Below are 22,054 nucleotides of genomic sequence, written 5' to 3'. Positions count from 1 at the left end.
TCTTCTTGACCTGACTCTGTACATTCCTTGTCCAGCACTTGTGTACCATGCAGAGGCATATAACCACCAGGTTATAGTTCCAGTGACTATATATGCCTCTAATGTGCCTGTTGTGGATATTTCTGTGCAATATTTCAGTCCTTAACCCCCAACCCTCAGAGCAGTGGAGGTCTTCATCCGTGACAAGTATGAGAGGAAAAAGTACTACGACAAGGAAGCCTTGGCCACAGCTCCAGTGAGTAAAAACATCACTTCTTGTGTTTTTCGTTTTGAGCTTCGGCTTGTCACTGCATGTTACTGTTATAACTGTGTGCAGAGCTGCTGTGCTTGGAGGCCATTTCATGAACTTGTGCATCAGTTGCTGTTTGTTGTACGAGTTTGACGTAAGGCTGTTAGATGCCAGAATCAGCTACACGCATAAAACAACTTCAATACAAAATGACAACCTTTCGGTCCCTTCAGTTCACTTATGTGATGTTTTAAGTGCTTTCTCAGCATCATAAACAACAGAAACATCTGCAAACACAAGCTTTTATGTGAGGAAACTTCATCTTAATGATCAAATATAAATGAATTCCCATCTCTGATGTGTTTGGCAGGAAGCTGAAAATGAAAATTATATGCATCAAAGAGTGTGTTCAGGGTTTTGGCTGCTGTTGTGTTAAAATTTGATGTGCTGCCTCTCATATTTGGCGTCTTTTCCCTACACAACAAAGACCTCCAGTGCTTTTCCATGCCAAAGCCTCATGTTTGGCTTCCAGTATCTTTTTTTTTTTTTTTTTTTTTTACTCACCACGCATGTAAACTTTGTATTTTTTCAGCTGCTGACCTTCTTTGCCCTTTGATCCATCCCATTGGCGCTGCTTTTGAAGCTTGAAAGTGTGAAAAGTCAGTAAAATCTCTTTCAAACCCCAAACAGCACCGTCTTAGAGGACCTGATACAAACAGAGAGTAACCTTTCATATGCCAGGCTATCTTCTACCACAGGAACCAGAGGCATCTGTGGATGTGTTAGTGTGTCAGTGTGGATGATAGGAGATGTGATGGTGGAGGTGTGAATGTAGGTGGGTGGCTGCACATCTGCTTCTTTCTGCAGAGATCATCAGTGTGAGGTGTGTTTGTTTCAGTGTGTGGGATGTTTCCGTTCTTCGAGTTATTCAAAACAGAGACAGCGCTCTTCTAAACATATGCTAAACTGTGTCTGTGTCTGTCTGGACCCATTTTTGTTCAACTGAGATCTAAGGAAGTCTGAGTGAGTCTAAATATTTCATTATAGATCCAATTTAGTAGGATTCATATACAAGGAATAAAGCAGATGAGATACTGCATAGAAACACAGCTATATACCATGCCTATAGAAGTAGTCACCCTCTGGATGTTTAACACTATTATTGATTTCATAAATCAATCATGGTCAAAACCATTTCGACTCTATATCCTCTTTGGTGTCAAAGTGAAAAGGGATTTCTACAAAGTAATGTCAAATAAAATATGCTATGCAAATTGAGTGACTTCATAAATATTCAGCCCCCGTATTTACTGTAGTAGAGTCATCATTGGCAGCAATCACAGCACCGAGTCTGTGTGGATAGGTCTCAGTCAGGATTGCACACCTGGACACTGTAATTTTACTCAAGCTGCATTTCCATTCGGGATGTTCTGATACTTTTTTTCTTCCTGATAGGATTCTGATACCAAGGTGTTGGGTATTGGCCGATACCAAGTACTGATCTGATACCAATGTGAACTTTCTGGACTGACTATGCAGACTTGCAATTTCTTTCAGACCTATATTTGACTCAGAACATGGCTCAACAAATAGAATTTTTAATGTACAACATCTCTGTGACCCTTAAGTTGTTTGAATTTTACTGCTAAATATCAAAATAATAATACAGGGGACTGCATTACAGGCTCTCTCTCTTGATTATGCTCTATTTGGGCAGCATCACATGATTACGGAACAGCCTGCCATTGGCCCACAGACCCTCACAAAGGGTGAACACTAGGGCAGTTGCTGTCCATATCTTTTAGCAATACTTCTTAAAACATCATGCACTTTAACACACTGATAAAGTGTTTCTTTGATGGTAGTGGAAATCCGTTCACTGCTGTGTGATCCATGGAAATTTTCAGCCTGCAGCAGCTGCATTGTGTAGTAACATCATAGCTCCAGGTTTCTGCTGTGAGGCTGAAAGACTTCACATCCTTACCTCTGATGATGAATGTTCTAATGTTCCTGTAGTAGCCAGGCACAAGCACTCAGAGAAATAATAACTTGATGACAAACTGTTCCAGGGTTTCAAGTGCTTGGCACCATCAAAACATGAGCTGTGCAGAGTGGAAGATGTTGGTGTAATACATCCAGATGGCTTAGCCTTTGTTGTTAGCTTCCTTCGTGCTGTGCAAAGGCCCACTGAAGAGCTGAGACAGTTGCTAACACTGGAAGCATAGAAGTAATCTGTAAAGATAGGTCTCAAAGATCCATGAATGGGCCCACTGTGACCAATACCCATCCAGCTTTCTGAGTCAGGATCAGATTGGTGTATCCCAAGGAGTTAGTTGGTCATTCCATATTGCATTGAAAACACTTAGATGTAACCATACTGCATACCGTGAGTGTGATGTAACTTGAAAAAGAAATCCTTTAAACCTTCCCTAAGTCATAAAACTCTTGTCCTTAAAGATCCCATCTCATCTTGAGCCAAAAACCTGCAGACTTAAAGGAAATAAAAGTCTAAGTGCACAACATGAACAATGTTTCAAGTGAAGTTAAATTACTGTGAAACATTGACATCACACACCAGCATTAACGCAGACTGCCTTTTCCCAGCAGTTGTTCTCTCCTGCACATCTTTTCTGTTTCTTCCTCTCATTGTCTGTCTTTTTGTTTCCCTCGTCCTCTTCTTCATCCTCTTCCTCACTTTGTCTCTTCTCCTCTCGCCTCCCACCTCTCTCTCTCTCTATTCGCTCCGTCTTTTTCTGAAGCGTTGCCAGCAGCCAGACTGTGATCTAGGATCTGTTTCTGCCACCCACACAGACGGCTCTGCTTTTATATGCAAATTAATTATTAAAAACAACTCATTATCACTTTAAGCAGTTTCATGCAGATGGAGAAAGAAGAAGAGAGGGCGGGCTGCAGTAACCCTGAGCTATGCTTTTCTTCTGCATGTGTGAGTGTGGTTGTGTGTGAGGGGAGGTTTGTTTGCTCAACACTTATAGATAGAAAGAGATGAAGTCTCTGCAGGCCTCCTTGCTGTAGTTACATCATTATACTGTACTTGTTTACCAGTATCGGCTGTTAGCTGAAAACAGGACATGGTCAGTCTTTAACTAGTTATATGATGGGACTTCATGCTAGTAGATATGCACGTTCATGTTGTTTTTACAGTTTTCTTCCAAGGTTTTTAACACATTTCCAGAAACAGTGGCCACATTTCTCAAAACATGTCATTAGTCTTTAGTCATATCAAACAAAAAAAACATAATACATTTTTTCAGTGTTATGATTACATTTTGGGAGCAAAAAGTAAAAAAAAATGGGTGCAGTTTTATTGCATTCATCTCCTTTATGCATGTAAAATACCATCCAAAGAGAGAGAAGAGAGGGGAATTTAAAAATATAAATTATTTTGAATTATTTTTGGTAAATGAGGACAGCATCCACTAGGCCTGGCTTGACAGGGACCCAAACATCTTTAGAGACATTCCATAGAGGTGTAACAGAGATCCCTCCTCAGCTTGATGCACAACAAGAACTCACTGAGAAAATGGTCTCAATGGAAATAATTAGTAGTTCAGGGCATAGCCACACTGACTCATCATAACTGCACAGGTAGGCCTATTACACTGTTATATTACTACACTCTAGGCAAGCAATGAGCAATATGGCCTCAGGTGAAGTTGTGTTTTCCACTGCAGTATATGATAGAATCATACATTGCTAAAGCTTACCAACCACTCAAACCTAGCACAAAAAAATAAGAAACTTTGTGTTTGGTAAGTTATTTCTTTGTTGTAAAAATTGCCTCTTGGCAACCTTCTCTGCCAATGCCAAACAGCTTTTTTCACCATTGATTCTTGTTTGATGTTTGGTGAATTGGAAATTGGAAGAAATAAGACAAATTGGCAATTTAACAAACAGGAGCCTCAGTTGAAGAACTACCACAGCCACAACAGCCTAGTCTTACACCGCTGTGGGGTTGCATCCCATTCTTCAACCAGCTTTTGTTGCAAGTCAGCTAGTGTGGTTGCGTTGGTCACTCTGGCATGAACAGCACGCCCAAGCTGATCCCACAAGTGTTCAATGAGGTCAGCACTGTAGGCAGGCCATTCCATCCTTTCCACTCACAAATTCTGGAGGTAGTCGCTGATAAACCCCGCTCTGTGGGGGCGAGTGTTGTCATCTTGGAGGATAGAGTTCAGTCCTAGACTGTCGAGGTATGGGGTTGCTACTGGCTGCAGAATCTCATCTCCATATCTCTGCATTTAGATTGCCTCCAATGATGACAACGCCTTGTTTTTCCAGGAGATGCCGCCCCACACCATCACCCTGCCTCCACCAAAAGATGTTACTCTATCAGTGCAGCAATCAGCATCATTCTCTGTGTCTTCTCCACACTTTGACCATATGATCTAACTGCCATAGGCATTATTTGGACTTATAGCTGGTGACAGCCAGCAACTGCTTGTCAGCACCTGGGGGTAACAGAAGCAAGATGGCAACAGCAGAATAATGTCTTTGGCATTGAGAATATTGGCAGTGTTTGTAAAGGCACAACCCACATACTTAGCTCTGCTGCTCATCCCCCACATGCATGATCCTTATAAATGTAGCACCATTTAAAAGGGAAATAAACAAGCTTTCCAACTGTTTAAGATTTATTGTCAGAAGCATTTTATGTGACGTTTAGTTAAAGCACAGGTGACTAGGTAAAGCCTGAGTATGGTTATATTTGATACTATTTTATGGCTGTGTTAGCAGGTCTGAGTAATGTATGGTCATATTTTATGCTGTTTATAAATGTGACTGACAGAATATTTGTCCAATCATCTTCTGACAATATTTTGAAAAGTCCTGACCAAACACAATTATGTGCTTACACTTTATGGTCTGATGGTCATGCTCCAACTGCATTAGTGAAGTTGGGATGACTGTGACGAATGTCATTAAATTTTTCTTTGAAAAATCTCACAGGTTGATGTCATATCATCTCATTTTGATGCTTCAGATGGCTCCAAACTGCTTCAAAACTATTTTTACTATCTCTCTCTCATACACACAAACATTACTGCTAGTAATTCATTGCAACAAGCACCTCATGTAGGAGCAATTAAAAACATGTGACAATCCTAAAATTTCCTCAGTTGTTTTGTTCTGGCAAGGCCATGCAAAATAGTTTTTTTTTTTTCTTTTTTTAACTGATGGCATCTCCATCCACAAAAAAAGAGTACACCCGCAAATCAATTATTCGCTGCAACTTCTGTTTTTTTTTTTTTTTTGATTAATTAAAAGAATTGTAATATTCTCCCACAACACACTAGATGCCACGCTTGTTAACTTGAGAAACCATGACTCAGGTGGTGAATTTACTAGACCAGCGTATTTCTCGTTCTCTTCCCCTGTCTTCCTCTGTCTCTCTTGGTGATCATGCAGGATTTAAAAAAAGCTTGGCAGTTATCCTCCAGGGGGGACTTGTGTCCATACCGTCTATGTGTGGGAAACAATGTTCTCAGAAAGTTGAACTGTTTCAAACAGAGAGTGATGTCAGTGCAGGGACAAAAAATGTCTGACAGTGAGGACATTTTTGCACTGCAGACATTGGCTGATTAAAAACACTGAACAACACTGGCATGACTTAGAAATCAGCACTGCCAGCAGGCGGGAAATGTGGAAAACGGTCTTATATGGTTATAGCAGGGTTGGGGTGGTGTTGGGTTGCTTCTGAACCAATTGAGGTAAACCAGCGCCTCCAGATATTTGTATTTTCTTCATTCTTTCTGCAAAAAACATAAAAAAGAAATCCTCAATTAGAAAATGCTTTCAAAAAGCTGTATGATGCCCAGAGACTTTATATTCTGGTGTATTTGACTAAAGAATATTAGATCTGATCTGTGTCTGTGTTTGAGCCCAGCAGAGAGGAGTGCTGCTCTTTTAAACGGACTTCTCCAGTATTTGTAGAGTACATGAGTGTATCCACTGCAGCATGAGCTCATCGCTCTGCCATGAGTGGATTATAGGTGAATGTGTGGCAGTAGATGGACCACACATTATTTCAATGTTAGTGGGATCGGAGAGACATCAGAGCACATCTTCCTGAGCCTCAGTGATGACCCAGAGATTGGCCTGAAAATGTCACATGTGAGCAGCGTGCAGCCTGGAGGAGGACTTAGTTTGGTCTTCTTGGCCTGTGTTAGTCACAGGGATGTCCTGTCTGTGTGTCCACACTGCTCGCCAATGTTCTCTGTGTTCCTGCAGCTCTGCTCCAGCAGCCTCTTTAACTTCTGCCATCCTCTGACATATCGGACTCTGACGTCAGTGGACCACAAAGGAGCTCCAGGGAGAGTTTGCTAAGGTCACTATTGTTTCATCTTTGACAGAAGATCACAGATTTTTATGATAATTTTGGTAGAACTGAAGAGTTAATGGATATAGATTTGGGAAGCAGCAAAATGTGAATGCAGTTAAATGCTCAAGTAATTCTGACCATTAGGAATTTACAATTTTTATTCTTCCTAAAATGATTACTCTGTTATTTCTAACCAGGACTCTGATTTTCTCTGTTGTCAAAAATGTGTAAAAGCTTGAGGTGATTTATTTCCTACTTTTCACAGTAGACCAGTGGTTCTCAGGTAGTCTAACCTCATGACCCACCCCAATCTTTATGACAATAAATGACTTCAACTTTCAAAACTAACAGTCCGTCAAAAGTATGTAATGAAAAATGTTGCAGTGCAGACCTGCCATTGTATGTCTATTTGTTGGCCTCACAACTCACTTTAGTCCCTTTAATCAGAGAAGAAAACCCATCAATGATTGAAATCATTGTTTGTTGTTAGGAGGCTTTATAGGGAGCAGATCGGGTGTTTAATTCAATTGTGTTGTGTGTGCCAGAGTCAGTGCCATAAGTTGGCTCGAGTTTAACCCTGAGGCCCTCCTATAACCCTTTTAGTGCCTTTCAATTTTATAATTTTCTCTCATTTTGGCAGTTATCATGGTGATAAGAGGATATCTGAGAAAGATGTTAAATTTGTAATGAATTTTGGAATTTCAGCATCCACACTACGTTTAAAATTTTTCCACTTTGTAGACAAAAAACTGCCTGTCTTCTCTCTGGAGACCTTTTTGGCCCCACTGACCATCATTAAAACCACTTTTTTTCATTCACCTGCCATTGCAATACACAAATAAGAAATCCTGTTCATTCCTCCTTAACCCTATCATTCAGAGGCAAAAAAATCACACAAAAAAATCTCCACCAAATGTTTCCATTTTTCCATGGTTGCAGAGAGGCATTCTGAGAGATAATGATCCTGTTTGAACTGATAGGATATATCAATGACTGTAGGCCAGTGGAACAAATTCTTTCCACTATAACTATTTTGAGTGTTTTCTGTGGATGTCAGAGTTGGGTGTGTATGTGTATTGAGAAATGAGTGTGTATGTGCAGGGGGGAGTAAGTATAGCCAACACACACTGAAATCTGTATTGAAGAAATTTTACTGATGCAAACCAAGAAAACTGTATTTTTGTATCTCATAGCCACGGTATAAAAAAACATGAATTTGATTATGTTGGGAATGGATCCTGGACTTATGCCTCCAGAGTTGTAGATTTAAGTGTTTTTGATCTGATTCACTCATTTCTTGTAAGATGGCTGTGCAGAGACATTACATGGTATATCCAATAGGTTATAGCCCAGAATGCAACTCTCAGTTTTTTAGAGATTTAGAGGGTTATAAACCAAGTTTATTCATTTGAAAATGGTGTCTTTGTATTCCTTGACATTTGCTACCATGTCTGCATCATAAAAAAAGTTAGGGAACCAAGAAGTAGCCAACCTCTGCAGAGCAGAATGTAAACAATGCAGCCAGGTGCCTCATTTTGATCGTACAGGTGCCTGCTAATAAAAACAGTTAGAATTTTAGTCAGGTACGGAATTGTACATTTCTTATTCCAAAAAATTAAACAAGAAATATATTTATTTGTATATATATATATATATATATATATATATATATATATATATATATTAGGGCTGTCAAAATTAATACTAATGCTGATTAATCCATCATCATGATTAATCTGATTAAGTATTTTTTTTAGTGCATGTTTCTTTTGTTTTAGGGAAAAATCAGAACTGGCTCTGTGGAGCTATAATCCCTGAATCATTTTGTTTTTCGTGCAGATTGCTGCTTTCCCCATTGGGGACCTTTGTTACTTTGTTGCTCAGCTTTCCTTGGTGTTCCCCCCACACAAAAGAATTTCTGATCAGAAGTACTAAACATGTTCAGTACCCAAGACTGACTCCAGTTGTCTTCTGAGCAGATCAGAGAGGGAAAGATCGCTTTAACACCCCACACCACAGAAAAATCTGTCAATATAATCTTAAGAACCAAACTGTAACCAGGTATTTGCTGACCTTGGTTAGAAGGGAGAATTTTGTGTCAAATTTGACACACAAAAATTGCACTAATCTTTCAATGTAATGGGTTACATTTAAAGTAACATTGCTCACTGGTTCTCTTACACAGATGCATATGAGATGGCTTAGAATTGTAATTTCTCTAGAGGAAAGAAGTCAGAGCAGAGCAGTCGGCCGTTCAGTCGATCATGACTCAGTGTTCCTCTAAAGCTCTGCAGAGTTATCTCACAGTTTGAACATAGCCTAAGTCCCTCTGCTGCTGTAATTCTTCTTCTATTATTCTCTGTGTAACTATCTTTTTTCACCTCAGTGAGTGTCCTCTGTGAGAGCACAAAAGGAGCTATTTAAGGTCGGCCCAGCGGACAAGTTTCACTGTAGATGTTCACCTTCTCTGTCTCACTATCAGGAGCCACCGGAGCAGATAGTCACTCACGTCTGTCTCCCAGTCCTAAAATCTATTCAACCTCTGCTCATCCTCTTTCACCCTGCTCGTTCTTCTCTTGTTATCTATCCTTTATTATTCTACCCCCCAAAACTCCCCCACCCTTCTGACTGCTCCCTCCAAGCCTCCAGCATCGTTCCTCTTTATCTTCATGATCGACCCATGTGTGCCTGTTTAGTGCTGTGTCGACACCTTCAACAGCATCAGAGTCTGAAGTTTTGAGAAGAGAAAAAAACCTTAAAGACATCAACATAGAGGGATTGAAAATGTTCTGAATTCACATCTCCGTTGAACTCCCTTCACCACCACAGGCTACAGGAGCACGCAGGCGTTTGATGCTCTAACAGCTGAGGAGGGAGAGAGGAGGCGAGGGTGGAAACGGAGAAAAGATGAAAAGTGAGAAAAACTCCTCTGTTGTGTCCTGAGAAAGACAGAGTTAGTGTTAGCTCCAGCCTGAGGTTATTTTAGAGAAGAGAGGTGGAGGAGGGGAGGAAGGTGGGCTGATTTCATGATGCCATCTCTTTCGGTGAGTTTATTTTTTACTGGGTGGTTTAAATGCAAACTGAGCGCCTGGTGGTCTTTATCAGTAGTCTAAAATGAGACTCTAATAAGGCCCCGTTAGTCATTAGCCTTCCCTCAGACTCATTTAAGCTTCTTATTATACAGCAGTGCTGTTTTATCATGCTGCAAACACTGGGATTGTAAGACGAAGTGGAAGAACTACACATACAGTAAATGAGTTGGATTAAAACCCCAATCCCCAAAAAATTGGGACGCTGTTTAAAATGTAAATTAAAACAGAATGTAAAGCTTTGCAGAACTCATGAACCCATAGAAGATAAACAACTCATCAGATGTTGAAACTGAGACCTGTTACTATTTCTTGAAAAATGTTAGCTCATTTTGTATTTGATGGCAGCAACACATCTCAAAAAAGTAGGGACGGGGCTATGTTTACCATTGTGTAGCATCCCTTTTTCTTTTAACAGCAGTCTGTTAACGTGGGAAGTGAGGAGAACAGTTGCTGGAGTTTTGGGAGAAAAATGTTGTCCCATTCTTGTCATTTTTTCTTTTATGATGCTCCAAATTTTTTATATTAGTGAAAGGTCTGGACAGTACCCTGATAGCAAGAACTGCATTAAGTTAAAGAAAAACACAATAACAGTTCTAGGTCGGAAACATTTTTCTTCATTGATGAATGTATGAAAAAACACATCTGAAAAACACTCTGTCTCTCCACTTCCATTTTTCACTCCACTTTAACAATCAGGAATGGCCAAACAAAGTAGAATCTACCACTGGCTTATATAGGGGTGTGCTGGATGGAAGGTACCAAGTGTGGCAGAGGTGGAGGGGTGTTTGTTACTGTCAAAGGAAATTTTGTTTTAAAAGCTATTAGAAAATCTTACTTGTGTTTTTTTCTTTGATGTTGTTAAATTCTTTAGCTGATGTTGATCAGATATCTAGTGAAGAACTTTGCTTCTGAGGGTTGATTGATTTTAAGACTTAGTTTATTGTCTCTGTGTTCCCATAAAAGAGGAGGCTGAAGGCTGTGTGGAGCTCAGATTCATGTCTTTCACATTTTTAGTTTTTTTTTTAATCCATGCCTGCTCTGTACATATTGCTGCAGGTTTTCCACTGTAAATAAAATGACTGGGACTGGATTTTTCTGGATTTTTGCCTTAGACAAGAAATCTAGGAAGACAAAAGTCAGCTTTTGTGTCCATTTGTGTGTGATTCCATTCGAAGTCTGGATGAGCTGTAGAATATTTCTTTGGCTTCTTCTCCCACCATCTCTATTGCATACTAGGTGAAGCCAAACTTTCACCTCAACAGCTGTTGCCCTTCAGTTTTGAAGGTGCTGAAAAACACATCTGGTTCTGACTTTGCCTTCATATGTTCTGCCATGTCACAAATGCCACTCATGTACCTGTACATGTGGCCCAGAAGTCAAAACTAATATTTTGGGCCAAGTGCTTCAAATATGGAGAAACTTCCTCCAAATATGAAGGTTTGGCAAAGTGCATGTGATTAGCATTTGGCCCAGGTACATTTTGCCATGCCACATCTCAGCCAAAGGTGCCAGACTTTGCCACATTTGACCCTCAAGTTGATGCTATCAGGATAGACAGGCCAGTTCAGCACCTGGACTCTTCTACTGTGAAGCCATGCTGTTGTGAAGGATGTGGTATGTGGTTGCTGAAATATTCAAAGCCTTCCCAGAAAGAGAACTGGAGCACAAGTTGCTCCAAAACCTCTATCTACCTTTCAGCATTGATAGTGTCTTTACAGATGTGTAAGCTGCCCACACATAGGCACTAATGCAACCCCATACCATCAGAGATGCAGGCTTTGAACTGTGCACTCATAAAGCTGGATGGTCCCTCTTTTCTTAAGTTCACAGGACATGGCATCTGTGATTTCGAAGAAGAATTTTAATTTGAATCCATCTGATCACAGAACAGTTTTCCATTTTGCCTCAGTCCATTTAAAATTAGCTTTAGCCAAGTGAAGACACGGGTGTTCTGGATCATGTTCACGCATGGCTCCTTCTATACATGATATAGCTTTAACCTGCAACTGTGTTGACAGACAGTGATTTCTGGAAGTATTCCTGAGCGCATGCAGTAATTTCCATTGCAGAATCATGCCTGTTTTTTATGCAGTACCACCTGAGGGCCCAGAGATCCCCAGCATCAAGTACTGACCTTTGGCCTTGTTCCATTCACGGAGAGATTTCTCCAGATTCTCTGATTCTTTTTGATTATATTATGGACTGTAGATGTTGGGGTAAGTCTTTGCAATTTTATAGTGTGGAAAATTTTCCTGAAGCGGTTTACTTCTGAGAGACTCTGCCTCTCTAAAATGCTCATTTTATACCCAGTCATGTTACTGACATGTTACCAGTTAAGAGCTGCAGGATGCTCCCCTAGTTGTTTTTGTACCACTTAGTTTCCCAGCCTTCTTTTGCCTTCTGAGATGTGTTTAAGCAAGTTCTAAATCAATAAAACTTATCAAAAACATGCTGACTCTGACCATTCAGTGTTATATCATTTGAACAATACACCATTTTCCCCCTTCCCTGAAAAGTGTTGATTTTGGAGACAGGAGCAAATATGCAATATGTAAAATTAGTGACTAAATAAGAGGCTATCAAAGTTGACAATACATTTTTGCTAATATATTGGAGTTTGATTCAGAAATGTAAGTGCTTTAGAATTTGTGGAAGTGGTGTGATCACATTTGACAGCAGTCTGCCTCTCTTCACCGCTGTTTTCCTCGACACAACACTTTTATGAGCAAAGAAATAAAAACCCAGAGCGTGAAAACAACCAGCCGCTACTGCTGCTCCTCTGCAGAGTTCAATAAAGCCTGCTCTTAGCCGGTCTACAGGTCAACGGCAGGTTAATGGAGGTCGTGTCCACACTCCATAACTCTGTGTGTTTGTGAGTGTGTGTTTGTGTTGGACTCTGTTTTGACACCCTCCTCTCAGCGAGGCTGAATGTAACCTTGGCCTGCAGCATCACTGAAGCACAGAGCACTCTGCTCCACGCTGAAAATCCGCCTTCTTTCCCTCTAATTAACTCTGCTCTGCTCTCTGCAGCTCTGTCCTCCCCCTGCCACGCTTCCCTCTGACTGTACTCCTTGTTCTCACTGTCCGTCACCATTTTTTCCATAAATCCTCTTCCTCTCTGTGTCTAACTTTCTCTCTGTGTATTTCTTCCAGCAGAAGTCGTCTGAAGCTGATCCCTCCTCCACTTGCTCCTCACCATCCTCTCAGGCCGACAGGAGCCGACAGGAGGTGAGAAACTCACTTTATTCTCTGGTTTGGTTCTGTTCTGTTGTCTTGGAGATTTGTTATGGTGTTGTCTGCATTTTCACAGGCAAAATAAAATGTCACAAGAGTTTTGGATTGTTTATTTTAAGGTTTCCTTAATATATGTGTTTGTTAATGGGTAAAAATGATCTTAATAGGCATTGAAGGATGCTTATTGTTTGCTGTTAAGACTAAACAGTGTACAGACGTTTATAACAGTATAATAACCTTGGTAGACTTTAATATATTTTAATCAGATCTGAGAAACTTTTTCAACAGTTTTATTAGCCTTTTTCACCCCCAAGTCTTTAAATACTGCCACTAAGTCAGTGAACAAATCTGTGAAAATTAGATCAGATTAACAAAGAATGAGTTGCACAGATTTCAGCCAGTTTTTCCACTATCCATCTCACAAATTAATGATAAATGAAGCCAACCTTTAGTTCATGCAGGACACAGTAGTCATAAGCCCAGCCCTGATCAGCTGATGGCTAGCTGATCCTAATTATCGCCTCCCACAGCCAATCACAGCTCTTTCTCTCAACACAGCGATGTATTTAGATTTGATATCCTTCTCGCTTATCCCTGCTTGCAGTATGCTAATACAACACACTGCTACTGGAAAAGTGTTACCTCCTCCACCCCAGCCTCTTCTTTTATATCCTAAAGCTTGTTTTATCCTCATAACCAGATTCATCCTACTATGGATTAATAGCTTTTGTACTAATTTTATCATTTCAATACACTTATCACAAATGTATCTATCCATATGGGGATTTCTAGCCATGCGTTCTCTGGAAAGTCGAAGCATGCTGCTCAATTAACCCAGCAAGCATCTTTTGAGGAGAGCCTTATGCACCAAATAAAACAGCATATCTATTTTGCAATATAGCTGTTAAATGTATCATAAAAGTGTTTTTGACTGAACAGTGATAATTATGTGTAGACCACAGTGCCACTGCTTAGGTGACAATAGGTTTTTGCAGATGGCATCAAGCCACAGTGAAACAATCCAAATGGTGGGGCAGGAAGGAATTTTTGCATAAACAAGTACTTTCAAAATGCCAAGAAGTTTCACAGCTGTGCCAACCTTTCAAATTGTGGGGAAAAAAATCTAAAGCTTTCTATTGAGTCCTGACACATTCAGGCAAAATGTGAAAAAACTCACAGAGAAACAGCAGGAGACATGGATTAAAAGCCTGTGTTGACAATCTGGAGGAGCAGAGTCAGACAATAATCACATACGGTCCATTTGGTTCAGTAAAGTTTTACAGTCTTGTGTTTCCACAGCCGATGTCCGTCCAGACTCACTCATTGCGATGGGAAATTCAGAGATCCAGATCATTTTGGTCAGCTCAGTAATAAGAGCTGATTTTCTGTTTTTTTTTTTTTCACCCTTTATTTTAGCAGGGAGAACCCACTGAGACCGGGGGTGCCCTTCAGCAACACAAAAAAGACAGCATAGGAAAAAATTCATAACATGCTTAAAAATAATTACAAATACATTCATAAACACATCCATAAATGTAAACCCATGCTCTGGTTAATAAATCACATTTTAAAGCAGTTACAATCACCTTCCTTACACAGTTCAGACACAACCTCTTTAAAAAACGCCATATTATACCTGTTTGTCTGTTCATTAAGCCCAGTTCAGACCAAGATACACAATAAGACTGTTGCTGGTGACGGTTGTAGCTGTCTGATCTGAGCTGTCCCAGCTCAAATATAGCTGTCTGAAGATGCTGCCTGAATTTCACTTATTGAATTGTAAGCAGCGTGTTCTTGGATATTGCAAGCTGATAAAAATAAAATGGGGAATGATAGGCTATAAACCATAATGGACATTTGTTAAAATATTTGTTTAGGTAAAATCATGCAGTGAATTTTGGAAACGATTACATCTACCTTTTTTACACTGAAACTTGTGATGATAAACACTCCTGTCCCCTCCTCAGCTGTGCAGGTCAGCGGTACACATGGTGCCTCACTCGCTAATACATGAGAAATTCAAGAGTGCAGTAGCTATAATACCCATGGAAAAAATATGATTCTCATCAGATATCCCAGTTATAACAAGACTCAACCAGCATTGCATTTCTGTAATTATATGTGCTGCAAAATTTTGCTGCCAGGCTGTGATGGTGATTTTACAAGTTTGGAAATGTTTGGCAGTGTTTGAAATTGTGAAATGTCTTTGGGGTATAGATTCCATCGTGATGTCTGTATAAACTTAAGGGGGTAGTTAGGCGAACAGCAGGATAGGATACTCCCCTATGGAGTATAGACACTGGTGGCGATGGAAGTGAGTCAGATAAGATGAGTAAGAGACTTCTGAGGAGCAGATTTTGGAGGAGGTTGACCCAGAAGCTGATGAGATGATTGGAAGTATGGTTGAAGGGATGTAGGATGCATGGAGGAGCTTGACCTAGACACCTATGAGATGTAATGAGGTGGCTGGGGAGGAGGGTTGCAGCGATCGCACTGAAACGACTGTGAAGGAAAGAGAACCGATTTTAAAATATGACAGCTGCAGGGTGATTGGACTGAGAGAGGTCGTGGCTGAAAGGGATTGGCTTAAAGCTTAAGTGAGTAGATGCCCATTAATGATTGATGACAAAGGGGGAGCAGGTGAGTGAGTGGTTACTAATGAATGAGATGGTGAATGGAAATGAAACATTATTCCTACTTGAAATTACACTATGCTTCATAGGGGGTGTGCAGGAATCATGCAGCCTGATGTTATGCATCATCGAGATCATAAAGATGCAGGGAAAAACAAGGTATTTGCAGCAGATCCTTCTAGTGGTGATAGATTTACTGCCCAGTAGCCTAAGAAATAAATATCTTAAAATCAAAAGAAGGAACTGGAAACAATTCTAATAAAAGAAATGAAGTCCCTGATATCAGCTAAAATATTCATATTCAACCCTCTCCATGGAGTCAGAGCTTCTTTAAAACATACTGGTCACGCGTATAAAACTGGTCAAGTAATACAAGTTGTTAAAACAGCAAATTTGATGTTAGAGAGTATCCCACTAGTAATTTTCAGTGTTTTTTTATGAGGATCAGATGGGAGGATAATAGCCTGCTGATGCTGCTGCAGTAAATTGGCCAGTGTTACCCTCATTAGCTCCCAGTTAATAAAATCAGAGACTTTGTGTCTGCCACAGTCTCAGAGATAATAAAACTCAAACCTGCCGATATGTTAACAACAAATACAGCCAAATATAGCTGCAGGGCTGTAGATGACCAAGAGACTCAGTCTGTAAAGACTGCCTAGAGGGTTTGACAACATGATTAGAGTCCCTGTGGGAAATATTCGCTCAGATTTAATACGCTTTTAATTTTTTTTCTATAGTCTATGAAAACCTGCCTTTTAAACTGTTATTTGCTTTTACAATCCTCATTTAATCAGTCAATAATAATAAAATAATACTAATAATCTTATTAAAATGATATAAATAAATATCTTTAATAACTAAAGGACAACTTGTAATTGACCTATTGCTTATATGTGTCTCTGTTGCTGGCTCAAACAAACAATGCCCCATTAATGTTGATGGTGTTCAGTTAGGGGGCTTCAAACACAGCCTTCCTTTACAAGTAACTCTGTTTTTTAATCATCAAAAATTAAAGATATAAGGATTTTTGAAAGTTGTAAAAAAAAATCTAACCAATCATATCGAAACAGATTTAACCGTGCTAAGAATCAAACTTTGTTCTCATTGTAAACACAGAAGTCAAAGAAGCCATTAAGCACTACAGTGAAACAAAACACTAGGCAATGATCGTCCCCGGAAAATGTATTATTTTTTTTTTTTTTAGACAAGAGGAAGGCAGCAAAGATGTGAAGTTCATTGCAACAAATGATACAATTAAAAAATCAATATTTAAAGGACAAAACCTCTAGCACATGAGAAGAGAAGTCAACCATCAAAACAAAACAAAACAAAACAGAACACTCCAGCACAATTAAAAGATCTAATGTGTTGCTTGTGTTACTCAGACCTTCATCAGGTTGATGGATTATTGTAAACAACATGATGAAGTTCTGAGTACAAAATGTTGGGATGCTGTTGGAGTTGCAAAAGCATTTGACAGCAAGTCTTTGTTTTGTCTTTCTCTTTCTCTCTCTCTCTTTCTCTCTCTCTTTTTTTTTTTTGCCAAAAGAAATATTTTAACTCAGTCATAGTTTACATATTGCAGGGGTGGTATTTTCATTCAGTGTCCCTCATTTTGATATTCACAAAATATATCTAAATGCAGTTCCAACCTACAACTTTAGTCCTTAAAACACAGTTTAAAGTTTGAGATGAACAAATAAAACAGACTTTAATGTCTAAACTCTAACTAAACTTCACTTACTTATTTGTTTGTGTGGAAAATATTTACAGCTGATGTGGCAGATTTTTATAGCCATAATATGAATTGCAAATCTCGGCAGAAAATTTCCCTGTAACTTATTTGTGCTAAGCTAATCTGCTGATACCAATATCATATGAATAATATTGTGCAGCTCATGTACATTTTTTTGATCATTTTCTAAGTTCTAACTGTATAAATCTCAATGAAACCACAGAAAAGAGCAAGAAATGTCATTGGCTCATAGCACTGGGGGCGGGTTTTAGCAATTGGTTAACCAGTATATCAAGTTTTTGTTTTTACAGGTATAAAACTTTTAAAGAGATTCTTGGAAACATTGTTGGGAAATCCAAATTGTAAACACTTAATTCTTTTAAGGGTTTAAACTTGACAGTGCCTTTTTTATGTAATCATTAGAAATTAAATCACAGAATGAAAATATATAAATGAAGGAGCTGGCAGATCATTTCTTTTGCACTGTAATTATTCCATAAATTCAAAATTATTTGCATAATGCATTCTCACAAAATAGCACAAATTACAGTGTCTTTACAAGAATAAGAAATGTTCTCACTTGCATGGCTGCTAAAATCAATGATTATTTGGTATCTATTGTTTATTTGTTCCCTAGAGAAGTAAAGCATAAAAAATGCAAAACACATAAAGAGCCAGAAGAATAATTTTCCTAAGACTAGAGTCAGAGAGAGACTAACAGAGAAACAGTCTTATTGTGACCATAATGGACAGATTTGAAGCTAAGCTACAGCTTCTCTCTCTGGCATTGTGACAGTCATTAGCTAAAGCCTGTTCGTGGCTGGCATCGGCACTCGCTCATTTACATACAACAAAACAAGAGAGAAGCATTAACCTGAAAACACTGCATCAACTCTCTGACGACTAATAATGTCTGCACATTAAAACTGCATTGTGAGTGCATTAAAATCACATTAAGGCATGAAATCAATTGTTTTATACTTGCTTTGAGGGGCAGCAAATCTTCACTATCAGGTCTCATGCCTCCACCTACAGAATATTATAGCGGTGGTCCAACGGTGATTTAATGAAGAAAAATGTCTTCTTTCTGCAGGACTCAGCCATTTTTTATGCTCATTACAGTGCTGGAGGACAGAAACATGACAGTAATCACTGAGATACAGAAAGGACCTACTGCAGCTGAACTGTGGAACAAAGACACATGAAAACAACATTGTTTTATAGATGATATTCTAATGAAGGATTTCTGAAATTTCCTGGTCATTAGTGTATGAAGTGGGCCTAACTTTTTTTTGTGCATGTGGTTTAGAAGAAAGGCAAAGGTTATACACATTGTTGCTAACGCGCTGCTGTCTTACCTCATCTTTTCTCCTCAGAAGGAGCGTAAAAAAGAAAAAGAAGAGAAGAAGAAGGATTCTGATAAAGTGGAGAAACAAAGCAACTCAAAGGTAAGACTGATGTGGTTAAACACAACAAATGTGACAATTCAGAAGGCAGCAGATACCCAAAGAGCTGTTCTTCTGTTAGAAAAAAACAACTGTTGATGGGCTCACTGAGCAGTATTAGGCAGTGCTTGCTACCAGAACTGAACATTTGAGGTTCTCATTAGCTTTTATTTGTAGAGATAATTTTCAAGTTTGAAAAATTATTATTGCATGCTTTAAGTTCTGCTCAATTTGGTTTCTTTGATCGTCATTCCTTTTAGTTGAATTCACTTTTATCATGTACAGTACCACATATGGAAGTGACAGGAAGTGGTCAGGAACCTTGCTGAGATGTTGATTTGGCTCTCTACAGAGCACCTTTAAGTGAATATCCTGGTGTAGGTCACTTGCCTGGATTAAATTGAGTCCTTACAATATACAATAAAAGTGCAGGACAACTCTGAATGACCCTTACTATGTGTAGAAAATCAGAGCCTTTTAAAAAGAGAGTAGATCTGCACTTTGCCTTGTCACCCTTAGTTCAGCGAGTTTAAGTTTTCCATCAAGTCTCAGACAGAATCTATGAAGACTAAAATCCAATAGATTGAAGAAGTCACTGGGCCCTGCTGCTGTTGGTCTCTTGAGTAATGTCATGTATCTTTTTTTGTTACTGCTAGCTATGCAGGGTGATTTAACTTCTGCTTTGACCTTGACGAGTTGGAGGTGCAGAAGTGTTGAGGCTCTCATCGTGACAGCACTTTTCTGCTTCATTAATAAATCCAACAAGGATCCACAGAGAAATAAAGGAACTAAATGACTTCTCTTGTTTTAATTATCATCCTTGTTGACACAAGCATTGTGTTTTGGACTTTTTAGTAAAAGCCATACTGTATTTAACCTGACAAGCCAGATGGATTGTTTCACACATCCATCTGGTAAACCTCCCATAGACAGTGTCTGGGAAAGGGCAGAGCTTTTGAGAAATAACTCAGAGGGTGATTGAATGAATGTTCTGTCTGTCACATCTTTACGGGCCAATCAGAGCAACAAAACACGTAGCCGCTACCGGGGGTAGCCTAAATCCATAGAGAACTGCATAACACAAACCATGGTGACTGTAGACATGTCAGTACATGACTTTTGTCGTTTTTGAAAAGCAAACAACTCACTGCTGTTCTTTGTTTTTTCTATTAACAAAGAAATGTCATCACATTCTGATAAAACTTGTGCTCTAGCAGCATTCACGCTAATCTTTTCCGTCATAATTGCATCGGCCTCTTGTCGCTGTTTGCTTTCGTCATAACTCTGTTGCGCCCAACAGTACTGCACCTTGACACTGATTGTTCCGGTCACTTTCTAACCAGGCCCAAACTGTTCAGATGGGAGCTTTGCAAGATGGATTTGCCAGTGAGAAACACGGAAACAGGCAAATCCATCTGCTTTGCAAGGTTATACTGTATCTGCATGAAGGAAAATGGGAGAGAGCTGAATGAGATATTGTGTAATCTTGACAATGTGTGAATTGCACATGTAAAATAGTAGGTTTATTGAATATACATACAGAGATTTATGCAGACAGCAGACCTTGTTCTGCCATTTTTGACACAAAGAATCAAACACATTGGATTCAAACTTAGACTCAGGTGGAACATTCAAAAGGGACGGTAATTTCATGGAAGTCCAAAGATCAGTACACTTAAAGTCAGTACATTTAGGCAACAAATCCAGAGGAGGAGGCAAAAGGAAAGATCAACAAGGCCCATTCATGTATAAAATGGCAAACAAAGAACTGAAGGACAAGGTACACAGGGAAACACCATGAACTGGAAACATGAGGAATGGCACACTAGGATTAAACAAAGTCAGGAGACAAGTCACAGGTTAGGGAAGCATTTGGAACAGGATCTGAAAGACAGAGACAAGGGTAAGTTTTTCAAAATAAGACAGGAAATAATCATGAAATGTGCAAAAAAAAAAAAAAAAAAAAAAAACACACAACCAAGCAGGCGTGCAGGTGTAGGGTTTTTTTCAGACCTGGCCACCTGCTTCTAGGACAACAGCCTCTGTGTGTTGGGCATGTGGACATTATCACTAGGTATCTGGTGCACCACATTTCTACATTTTTTGCTTATCCATTTTTGACAATAGAACAAAATCAACACATTTAAGTTTAGACTTTTGTATTTAAATGAAAATCGAATATCCCATTTGTCCTTTTCATATCCTTTTCTGAAAAAAAGAACAAAAAAAAATCCAATGATCAAAAAATACATGGACCTGCACCCACACATTGCTGTGCATGCAGAGTCTTTGTTTCCGCTTTTTCAGATATAGTGCATTCAGAGAATACTCATGCCCCCTTCACTTTTTTCAGTTTTGTTGTGTTGCAGCCTGATGCTACGGTCGTTTTAAATTTTACACTCAATACTCCAAACCTTGGCTGGAGTTCACCTGTGGTAAAGTTAACTGATTGGACATGATCTGGAGAGGCACCCACCTCTCCATAGAAGGCCTCATGGCTGACAATGAAAATCAGAGCAAAAACCGAGCAAAAACCAAGCCATGAGGTCAAAGGAACTGCCTGCAGAGCTCAGAGACAGGATTGTTGAAAGGCACAGATCTGGGGGAGGCAACACATTTTTTTTTTCAGCACCCAAGGTTCCCAAGAGCACAGTAGCCTCCATGATTCTCAAATTGAAGAACAACCTGGAGCTGGCTGCCTGGGCAAACTGAATGATGAGAGGAGAAGAGCCTTAATAAGAGAGGTGGCCAAGCCAAACAAAGATTGAACTGTTTGGCCTCAATTCTAAACATTATGTCTGGAGGAAACCAGCTCCACTCATCACCTGCTCAATACAGTCCCAACAGTGAAGCATAGTAGTGGAATCATCCTGCTGGGGGTGTTTTTCAGCAGCAGGGACTGGGTGACTGGTCTGGGTTTAGGTAAAAGCTGAATGGAGCAAAGTACAGAAACTAGACAGGCTTCTGTTGCTGGACAGAAGCCTCTCCTCGGTGCAAAACACACAAAGCCCATTCTGCTTTCATTTCGAGTTTTTGCAAACCCCAAGCAGCTTTCATGCGTCTGTTCTTCACTGTTTTCAATTCGTATTTGTCAAAGAAAGTCCTTTTTGTCACTTCTCTTCACCAGCCTTGACTCAGCAAGTATGCCCAAATACCTTTGACTGCATCAGTGAAAAGGCAAGAAAATAATTCTCCTGGCAAACATGTACACTATGCCAGTATGCAGTCATATCAGCCATGCTCCTAATATACATAACTCAATATACTTATCTAAACTAAAACAGATGAGTGATGAAGTGTTCACCTCTGTTTAGTGTGGGCCTGTTATGACATGAACTTTTCAGAC

General features: G+C 39.5%; 1 protein-coding gene across 4 annotated transcripts in view; it reads left to right on the top strand.

The window, feature by feature from the left end:
- Window positions 1-22,054, top strand: part of LOC121511191 (stromal membrane-associated protein 1-like) — a 178,523-nt gene that overhangs the window by 43,272 nt on the left and 113,197 nt on the right. For 2 of the 4 annotated variants that reach the window (XM_041789789.1, XM_041789787.1), the window contains exons 4-6: window positions 160-235; window positions 12,815-12,889; window positions 18,640-18,711. In XM_041789789.1, the coding sequence (XP_041645723.1) occupies window positions 160-235; window positions 12,815-12,889; window positions 18,640-18,711 (223 nt within the window). The remainder of the gene's footprint in view (window positions 1-159; window positions 236-12,814; window positions 12,890-18,639; window positions 18,712-22,054) is intronic. The other 2 variants (XM_041789788.1, XM_041789790.1) reach the window with 2 other exon arrangements.

This window comes from Cheilinus undulatus, linkage group 6, assembly GCF_018320785.1.
Source record: "Cheilinus undulatus linkage group 6, ASM1832078v1, whole genome shotgun sequence".
Lineage (NCBI taxonomy): Eukaryota > Metazoa > Chordata > Actinopteri > Labriformes > Labridae > Cheilinus > Cheilinus undulatus.
This window is presented reverse-complemented; position numbering and strand designations above follow the sequence as displayed.